Below are 11148 nucleotides of genomic sequence, written 5' to 3'. Positions count from 1 at the left end.
ACTATTATTGTCATTTTGTATTAACTGTGAGGTTCTTGAAATGTACGAAGATACTTCTAGTAAATCATAATCGATAAAAAGGTGAGAACGTTACTCCAGAACCATAGGAATTATAGGAGTTAATTTCATAACAAGCCTCTAAAGGATGTATAACATTTATAAATTCCTCTCATTGAGGCTGAACTTGGTAAGCTTTCAGTACGTTAATAATGATGTTCTGGCATGCACTAGAAAGTGCCTAGTGAAGCCTTCGCTATAGCCTTCTGTGGCACTGATTTTACGTCACACATTCGTTAGCGAAACCTTTGATTCAAAGCAAACGCGCTGTCATTAGCTGAAGATAGAGCAATAGGGCACTGAGTTGCACGTATAAAACACTCAGCAAGTGTTGCGGCTTCCATGATGCTTACATTCGTAAAATGCAATTTCGAAGACAATAATCACTGATTTTACCATTGCACGGGAGCCTTTTCGCTGCTCTACAATAAATATTTGGATGATAAGATGGACAAATGTCTTCATTGCTGTGTTATGTTTGGCAATTTGAAGAAGAAGAAAATTTGTATATTTTTTGGGATATAGCTTTTCCGTTATTTGTTGGTGTAGTATACGTATTCGCTGTTCAAGAGTTTATCTAGTATCAGAAAAAAAATATAACCAGCCTAGGAATGCTCCTTAATCATAATCTGAACAGAGTTTCAATCCGTGATGTGACTGTATGGAGAAAAGAGGGCGAATTACTTAAGCTCGTAAAATTCAAATTCTCAGTGACCAATCAGTGGAACAATCAGTTGTAAACAACTTAATAGGGACTATGGATATCGACTATGGACTGTTAATTTGCACGAACATTTAAGACAGCGTTGTTTAATCTGCTGGAAGTTACAAAGTGATTTGATGCATGTATGTTCCTGCCTAAAATCGATAAATATACATTTTTGAAAGACACATGAATTCAGCAGAATGCATTTCGCTTCAAATATCACTTTCAAGGCATTAATATTGAGTCAACATTTCGGGAGAATCATAGATTTTTCTTCGTCGTGAATTTAGTAGTCTCTGTAATCACAAATTACTCTCAATCCACATTAATATTAGTTATTCTATCTTGTTCTTTATAGTTTTGGAAAGCACGAAATTTGTCTCTGATATTTAATAAAGTGATTTCACGAGCGTATATCGGCTAAGACATCTGGTACTTTTATAAGCATAGTTACGATTGAAAGAGTCTTATATACGGCAGTGTGTTTGATGTATTAATTTATTATCCAACACGTTATGAGTCCAATCCTTGGTTTCTAAAGAAATAGAACGTTTTTGTAAGCCTGATTGTTGTTACTGATAAAAAGCATTGTGACACATGCTGCTGAAGTTATGGAATGAAATTCAGCAGGAAATATACAAATCCAGACTTTCTGCTGTTGGAAACCAGGTGCAATAAGACGCAACTATTCTTTGTAAGTACAATATCTAAAATATTTACTGCTGGAATGGAAATCACAATGTGATGCAGGTGAGAATGTAAAATAGGGATGTAAATGTAGATTCACCATAACGGTCAATTTTTCACTCCATGTCTTTTGCTGAGACGGAAAGATCTACTTTTGGAGAAATGCGCCAAGCACAACCATCGAACGGAAGGGTCCGAAGTGAAATGCTGGTCATTACTTATAACAGTAGTTTTGAGGAAGCCATGAGTGATGGAGATTTGGATAAAATTGAAGTTCTGTCTTCACAAATAGAAGATACCGATGAATTTTTCTTGGCGCCGGTGAGCCAGTCGGATGTTGAGGAACTAGAAAAACTTGTTCAGAAAGAGAAAGAAAGGAGACGAGTCGCCAGAGTGGTTGTTCTGGTATCAGGGATTTTGTTCATGATCAGTGTAGCCTTAGTTGCCGTGTCCTTGTATATGTCAAAGGATATTGATGAATTAGGTAAGTATCTTTGACATACAGAAATAATTCTGAAACCAATATGCATTTATTTGAGAGCTGATGATAATGATGATGATTGGCAAGCGTGGGTACTTACTATTATTATTATTATTAGGATCGTTGTCCTAGTTTTTCCAACGTGTCATTATTTATTCTATTTTGCTCGCATTTTACTCTCCACTGTTCTCTACCTTCTTATATTATTATTATTATTATTATTATATTCTATCTACTAATGCTACGACTTCTACCACTTCTGCTACCAGTACGACCAGTGTTATTATTCCCAATACTGGAACAGTCTAGGTACAGTACAAATGCTTCCCAGAACTGAGTTTGATATAGAAACCAATATAACTTTTTGTACTACTTGAAGCAGAAATAATCATAGCTGGGGACTGATAATGACGATGGTGATGATGATTTATTTAAAGATGGTCACTAAATTAGTAACAACTGACCTGCCATAAGGCTTTCTACCACTCTAGTATAAATAAAAAAGATGCACATTATTTCATCCTACAAGCCAGTACAAACTATGATTCCTGTATTATTTAGCAATAGATACATGCATTAAACCATATATAGCTGAGGTAACATGGCTGAAAATGTACATTTTCGTAATGTTGATGTTTTTAAGATTTATTGCAATACCATGAATAACAATTAATAGAAACCAGTTATCGATCATGACATGTGTCACTGACATGTTTCATTATATTGTTTGAAGCAACATTTCATATACATAGTATTAAAACCAAGTAGTTGTACTAGTAAATGTAGTTGCAGTGCTGCTGTATATAGTTAGTTAGCCCTCTTCATCCCGTCTGGGACATAAGGATGAAATTATCTTCCACTATCTAGGTCACTCTTGAACAATGGCTTCTGCCTTACCCCAGGAAAGGCCAATCTCTTCAAACTCGGTCATCGATGTCTTTCGCCGTGTTTTCTTAGGCCGTCCGCATTTGCGCTTACCAGTTAGTGTCCATCTGAGGACTACCCCATTCTTGGGGCATCCTCATTACGTCCTCGAGCCATTTGACCCTACGCAACTAGATCTCCACGGAAATTTTGTTACATCCCGTCTTTTCAAATAGGTTTGCATTGAAGATCTTGTTCGGCCAATATATATTGCAGATTTTACGAAGGCAGTTATTTGGAATGAGTTTATTATGTCTTCCTTACTCCCCACCTCTTGCAGCCGCACAACAGTACCGACTTTAAATGGCTGTTGTAAAGTCTGATCTCTTCTTCTTGAGGCTATATTGTTTTGATTTCCATATATGCAGCTGTATATGCACTGTATATTTGTAAAACTGTTCTAGTCTATTTCTGCAGCAAAACCAGGATTCTTTGCCTCACTTAGAGGTTCTTGATTCTATACAAATACCAGGTCTCAGGACGTTTATTAATGTTTTGTTCAACAATTATAATTTAGGGTGGATTATATTTTGGTAAATCTTTCATGAATATTTCAGATTTTGTTAAACGATTCTTATTATTTAAGTGTAATAGGAAATTTAACAAATATTTTCAATTAAATCTCTTGACAATACTTGCCGACTATTACTAAGTAAGCATTAGGTATGTAAGACATTTTTTTACCGTATGTTGGTAAACAAGTGAATTAGTACTGCATATGTTGTTCTGTCCTCTTCTAATTGTAGAGACCAATTAAAATGGTCATCACTAAAAGGAACGACTACTCCGGATTTCAACAAATGTTAAGAAACATAAAGGTAATGCAGGCGTTCAATTGTTCCTTACTTCGTTTTCATTAGTTATACATGGCATGTACCTTTTTCTTGCCAGATAAACTAATAAGTACCTTGACCACTTTGCATAATAGTGGTTCAAGATATATATAATATTGAAGTTTGAAAATTTCAGAATTATATTACATTGCAGCAATAATAATAATAATAATAATAATAAATAATAATAATACATTAGTATTATTTCTTTATTATTATTATTATTATTATTATTTATATTGGAGCAGAGAGAACATGATTTCAGCAGCATCTTGTAAATTAGGAAATAACTGTGCTGATACTTCATCGATAGGGTATTTTGTTTAAAATTAAGTATCTTGTAATACACCTATGTTTATTGTGATATGAAACTCTAAACACTAGACCGATAACACGGTAGCTGTCAAAGAAACGTTGCCACAAAACCTGTAGGGTTACTCCATAAAAACACGGAACAGCATAACAATAATTGCAGTGCCAGACACATTTCCTCCACATTTCCTCCATAACAAATGTGCCTTTTAACGTTCACTTGACAAGGTAAGTTACAAGAAGCTCTTATTTGCGTGGATTGGCTTGTTCGCTTCCATGGGATGTTAAGGAATATCTTGTTTGTTATGACAAATCTAATATGTAATGATTCCTGCACTTTTCAATAACAGGCATGGGCTTTACGAGTAGCAATTATATTTGTTCCTCGCATTTTCAAGGCAGAGAGGTAAATAAGCTGTCTGCCACGTTCAAGTTCACCTATTTGTTTTGATACAAAACTTCACCTTCTAATTCTTAAAATTCCTTGAATCACAAGTTTTGGCCTTTGCTTGGATTTCTCCAATGCCGGACTTTTGAATTTAGATTTGGATCTTCCAATGTGAAATTTGGCCCGATAAATTATATACCTTAACGCCATTTCAACCTATCTGTTTTGTTTTGCTTCTTTGTGATCTGAACTGGATCAGCTTCATTCTGGTAAAATTATCTAGAATAACCTTCTCGCAGCATTGTTTTTGAGATGCTCTAAGACATATCGCGATTCATAATCTTCTATCCAATTGGAGCATGCGATGGTGGAAATGTTTACTTCATTTGATCCATTAGAAACATTGTGAAGGTTCAGATTTATGTTTAGCGCACATTTAATGTTTTGAACAGCCACATAAATTGTTACGATGCTCACTCGTGTAGTCTACTAAGCCATACAAATGTGCGTTTCTTGAGCCATTCGTGTGATGATATATTTTTAATTTCCTGTACAACTCTCCTCGGTAAACTTGTTTTGTTTCAAAATCATAATCATTACATTTCTCAAGATATCTTTTATAAGCCGGTTTCTAGTTTACAGTTTTGGTCCAGATCATTGGGTTGGAACGTTCACTGAAGGGTAGCATTGTCACTGGGCTCTTTGATTGAAATCCTCTACGTCATCAAATATACATAACGTTTTAATTAGGTAATCCATTCCAACCCTAAAGTCACATGCCTTGATCACAACTGATGCACGTGTCTTCTTTTGTCTTGCCATGTAACGCCTCTTGCCTTCCAATTAATTACATTGTCTCAGACCAATGTTTTCTTTTAAGATACCTATAGACTAAGCGTTTATTCATGTATATGCTTAATATACATCTTCGTAAGCTTTCCATTCTGATATGTGCCTCATTTGAAATACGTAAACAAAATATTCTCTTTTAACAGTGTCTCTCTTTAAGTATTTAATTGCTACATTTGGTCTCTGACGTGAGTTATGTCTCACTGTAACTATGCTAGTCTTGTAAATAATGGTTTTTTAATATCCTAAAGATTTATGTAATGAAATTATAACAACTTGTTGCTTAAATCATGCAAACGCGAAATAAATTCATTGGATATTTTCGTGTCTGTGCGTACTTTATCTTATCCTATCTTATCTTATCTGAACAATATGTATTCCATGCATGCAATGATTTCTCCACTACCATAAGTGCATGATTATCTTTGTAGACGTCAATCATTAACTGTTGTTGCTGGTTGACTATCTTACTTGTCTTACTTTTAAATAAAACTGTCTGGGTATTATCCATTCTCTCTCGTGTTCAGTGATGGATATTTACAACTGCTAGATAATAGCCTACGTAGAATAATGCTGCTTTACAATAGCACCTGGTGCAGTTTTTGGAGACTTATAATGATCCGAATGTTTTTTTCTTCAGAACTGGCTTTCCTTAGAGTGTTAAACTTGATTTTATCAATAAATTATAATATCCTTTAGCTTTCGTTTCAAGTGCAGCGATGACGAGCACGTTATTTATGGAAATGTTATTAGACAGGTGCTTGCTCGTCCAATCTCAATTCGACTTCAAAATCAGAATCTGCGTTCTGCCTCACTGTAGGAGATACACAGAACATTATAAGATTAAGTAACATATATATTGTCTGAGGGTCGTAATCGCGCTCTAACAAACCTTTAAGCAGTATTGCTATTTATTTATTTTGTCTTAGTCATTCAACGTCAGGTATGCCAAATCAGACTCATGTTACAAGATATTCCACTGAATTAGAGAAATAATGATGTTGTGATATTTCGTTTCAGATGCATACAACACTTTGGACAGGTATGCATTTAATATACACACTAGCCTGATCATATACTCAAGGAGGCTTTCAGTCTATCAAAGCATTTAATATACACACTAGCTTGATGATATACTCAAGGAGGCTATCAGTCTATCAAAGCATTTAATATACACACTAGCTTGATGATATACTCAAGGAGGCTATCAGTCTATCAAAGCATTTAATATACACACTAGCTTGATCATATACTCAAGGAGGCTTTCAGTCTATCAAAGCATTTAATATACACACTAGCTTGATGATATAATCAAGGAGGCTTTCAGTCTATCAAAGCATTTAATATACACACTAGCTTGATCATATAATCAAGGAGGCTATCAGTCTATCAAAGCATTTAATATACACACTAGCTTGATTATATACTCAAGGAGGCTATCAGTCTATCAAAGCATTTAATATACACACTAGCTTGATGGTATAATCAAGGAGGCTTTCAGTCTATCAAAGCATTTAATATACACACTAGCTTGATTATATACTCAAGGAGGCTATCAGTCTATCAAAGCATTTAATATACACACTAGCTTGATCATATACTCAAGGAGGCTTTCAGTCTATCAAAGCATTTAATATACACACTAGCTTGATCATATACTCAAAGAGGCTATCAGTCTATCAAAGCATTTAATATACACACTAGCTTGATCATATACTCAAGGAGGCTATCAGTCTATCAAAGCATTTAATATACACACTAGCTTGATGATATAATCAAGGAGGCTTTAAGTCTATCAAAGCATTTAATATACACACTAGCTTGATTATATACTCAAGGAGGCTATCAGTCTATCAAAGCATTTAATATACACACTAGCTTGATCATATAATCAAGGAGGCTTTCACTGTATCAAAGCATTTAATATACACACTAGCTTGATCATATAATCAAGGAGGCTATCAGTCTATCAAAGCATTTAATATACACACTAGCTTGATCATATAATCAAGGAGGCTTTCAGTCTATCAAAGCATTTAATATACACACTAGCTTGATCATATAATCAAGGAGGCTATCAGTCTATCAAAGCATTTAATATACACACTAGCTTGATCATATACTCAAGGAGGCTATCAGTCTATCAAAGCATTTGATGCACAGTATGTCATGGCTCTTGTGTCCACGTGACCGTGAGACTGAGTTTCTTAATTAGTTAAATTTGACCATATTTGCTCACCAGTTCTGTGAATATCATTTTCCTCTCGACTTTTTCATGCCATTACACGATCTCTTGCAAACCGGTTAACATTAGAATATAATCATACATTTTCTCTTTTTTTGCTCTGTACTCACAATACATTTAGTACTCTCTCAAGAATGTTAATTGTGGTCTGACGTGTAGAAATGTATAAATCAATCATGGAAATAACATTTACTTTTGCATCTATTTCACATATTTCTTCTTCACAAAAGCGTCACCTTGAGTTCCTGAGCCTAAGATATGTCAATGCAAGCAACGTTTTCAGACAGACTTTTGTTAGCCGTTAATACCAATTGCAAAAAATGATCCCCGATAGGTCTAAAAGTGTAAGATTCTGTGCACTCACCGAAATATAAGAACTGCGAAGTTGATTTTTTATTTTAGGTACGTTTCAAATCGAGGCTTCCTATTTTATACAGCTATGCCGTACACATTTTGCCGTTGTTGATCGTTAGCTGAATCTTAAATTTATAACGCTTCAATCCTCAAGATGCACGTATTAAAAAATAATATGACCAGCCATATTGTATGCAAAAGTCATCAATATCGAGAATTTAAACGTTTGAGTATGTGGGTCGTGCAAACATTTTCTTGCTTAAGACAATAATATATTCGGAAACATAATATTTCATATTACATAAGAATCACTTAAAATGACAGCATCCAATTCCATTTAAGGTGATTTAGCTTGTCATTATATTTCTTGTGTTTGCACATCGATGTGTCATTTCATAGTTTGTTTAGGACGCTATTTGTTATTCCAGTGTCGCTAGAGATGATTCGAACAGATTCCGCCCAAAAGCGATTATGTTCCACCCATAGTAAAGTTCATAAACCAGTCATTTCGAATGAAAAATTACATAAATTCTCATGAACTAAGCCATACCAAAATTAACAGTTTAACCCGGTAGAAAAGGCCATCACTGAGAATGATGCTGCAAACTGCGTGCGAGGGAAAATATTGTCAGGAAGCCAACAGCCAACAAGTCATGTGTTATTGTCATGAATATCCCTGACAACATCTCTGAGGCGAACATGCAACATTTGAACGAGAGATTTTAAAATTCAGACACCGCCGAAGAGCTGAACAAGCAGAAATTTTCGGGCATAACGAGACATTCATACCACAATGCACATAAATGCGAAAATGTTAACTTTCCTCCAACTAGCTGAAGCCAAACCAGGAAGATTTTATTTACTCCATAAAATACATAAAGAAGGTAAACCAACCATTTTCGGAAGCAACTATCCAACTGAAAAATATGTTTGAATTCGTAGATAATCATCATCGGACTTTCAAATACGCCAGATACCACTTAACAAAACATCAGACACTACTAAACTTCTAAATATCACTCTCCGCGTCACATTGGATTTATATTTCTTGCAAACCATCATAGCACATGTGGCAGGTATCAAGTCTTGCAAGGAAACACAGGATAGTCGATTTATCCTTCTCCTCCGGCGTTCTATTTGGTCAAACTTTAAGCACACTTTCTCAAGTGTACCAATGCTATATTCAACAATCAACACTTTTTATTTATTGATGGAACTGCATGTGGTACAAAAATTGCACCTTCGTATGCCAAGAGCTTCTTTATTAGGGGAGGATTCAGAAGGTGTTACATTGAGGAGTATGTTAACAAAATTAGATTCCACGTGAGAGGAGCCCTCCTGAAATAACAGAACGAAAATCAAAAAGTTCGTTTCTTTCCACCCCGATGCCCCAAACAGAGAAACATATCAATCGGAAGTATTGACACCATATTAAACATCAATGACTTCTTTAGATTATTCCGATGCAAGTTACATTTTCATTATTCCTAAAATACTAAAATGTTCATTTCTGAATATTTATTTTGCACCCCACCCTCATACCTGTCATAACAAAATTCTCAAAAAATATCTACTAGACGCTGTATATCAAGGCATTTCTTTACCTTTTAGACTTATTTGACTTTGCTTTCTTCCTGACAAGCAAAAATTTCAGTATTTGCAATTTAGATGCTAAATGTTCATCCATCTCTACATTTCTATACGTAACAAAGATATTAACGATAAAAAATTTCTAATATGGTTAAATAATTGTGATATATGACAAAAAGTTTGATAATTTGTTAACACTAGGTCTAATGAATTGCTTCGCAGAACTAAGATCAAGAATAATCAATCATTCATATTAAGCTGCGATGATTCATATGCTAAGACATATGTTTAGTTCTTTTTGACGAAGCGAAGCTTTATTATGTTCCATAGTTTGACTTCTTTTTGCGCCAACTTTTCGTTTCTAAAGGAATCATTTAATCATAGTTTTAACTGTTCCACGGGAAGATGTCTCGTTGTTCATACATTAAATTCAACATTAATTTACCATTTTTAAAGAGTCAGTTTTGTAGCGTTAAATATGCATTGTTAATAGCAACACATTTTTTTCTCGATCAATGTTGGATAAATCGTATAACACAGACTGAGTATTAATTTGTCACGTAGAAAATTGAAAGGGTTGTAAATTTGATGTTCCTTTTGATATTAAAGATATAAATTCACAGTCATGTGACCTCCTCATTATCCGTTTTGTTATGCTCTTAAATTTTACATTTCTTGCATTGTGTCTTTTCAATGAAGCTCGTCAGAAATAATCACTCTTTGTGATAAACGTTTTCTTTTGTAAAGTCTTTGATACAAATTTCATCCAAAATATATTTCTTCAAAAATCAGATACTGTTAGGTTGTTCTTCAAAAATCCGATAATGTTAGGTTCTTTTTAAGGTACTAACAATACAGAAATGATATTTGTTCGCGTATAAATTTTTTTTAGCTCTAATATAACAAAACAACTAGGAGCATATTAAATACATATAACAACAAAGTCAAACTAGGTCAAAGTCATTATTTGGATTCAACATCATTTTTGTTACTGCAATTTTCGTCAGCATGAACCGGTTAAGAGCAATCATCCACAATCAGACCAGTTTTCATGCCTTTTGAATTATTTCTAATATTCATGGGTTGTCGTATATGGTACTCCAGACGAAATTGAATTACCATCATTAACAAAACTGACGCATTTCTACAAAAACTTTATTTTGACTTCTTGAAAAGAATAGGACTTAATTGTCCATTTGAAACCAATACACACTGTAGGATGTACTTTTGCAGTCAATGCTGCCTATTGTTTGCGCGTATATATTCCTATGATTTTCAACGCAAATAACATTCGGATGCAATACAAACGTAACATTGAATAAAGTTCTTTATAGGAAAAGTATTAAAGAAGTTAAACATGATCATGTCGGGACTTTCTCCCAAATCTGTTCATCACATATGATCATGGTGACACCTTCACATACTGTATTCATTAAAATATGCTTAAACACAAACACATTGTTGACGAGAACAACATCAATATAAATGATATGGACGAAGTAAACAATTTTAAATTTGTTTATTAAAAACAAATTTGCCATTTTACTTTGAGAAATGTCTAACAGTTGGACGCTATTTTTATGCGTATTACTCTGGCTACGTTGTATTGCAAGATGGAACGTAGCGGTAAAAGTTGGAAACCAATATCCTCATTGAAATGAAATTACCTATTTTTATACTAACAACGTGTAAAGAGACAAAATTACCTTGCACAACATTTGA

The 11148-nt window shown here is 34.2% G+C and overlaps 1 protein-coding gene across 3 annotated transcripts in view; it reads left to right on the top strand.

The window, feature by feature from the left end:
• Positions 1-220: 220 nt before the first annotated feature.
• The window catches only part of LOC149771599 (uncharacterized), a 114104-nt gene continuing 103176 nt past the window's right edge, over positions 221-11148 (top strand). Inside the window, exons 1-3 of one of the 3 annotated variants that reach the window (XM_089948282.1) lie at positions 221-1934; positions 3602-3673; positions 6258-6279. In XM_089948282.1, the coding sequence (XP_089804408.1) occupies positions 1574-1934; positions 3602-3612 (372 nt within the window). In that variant the 5' untranslated portion in view covers positions 221-1573 and the 3' untranslated portion in view covers positions 3613-3673; positions 6258-6279. The remainder of the gene's footprint in view (positions 1935-3601; positions 3674-6257; positions 6280-11148) is intronic. The other 2 variants (XM_089948283.1, XM_089948280.1) reach the window with 2 other exon arrangements.

Source organism: Sinohyriopsis cumingii, unplaced genomic scaffold, assembly GCF_028554795.1.
Source record: "Sinohyriopsis cumingii isolate HCF-2022 unplaced genomic scaffold, ASM2855479v2 utg001752l, whole genome shotgun sequence".
Lineage (NCBI taxonomy): Eukaryota > Metazoa > Mollusca > Bivalvia > Unionida > Unionidae > Sinohyriopsis > Sinohyriopsis cumingii.
Note: the sequence above shows the minus strand (reverse complement) of the source record. Positions and strands in the feature narration are given on the sequence as shown.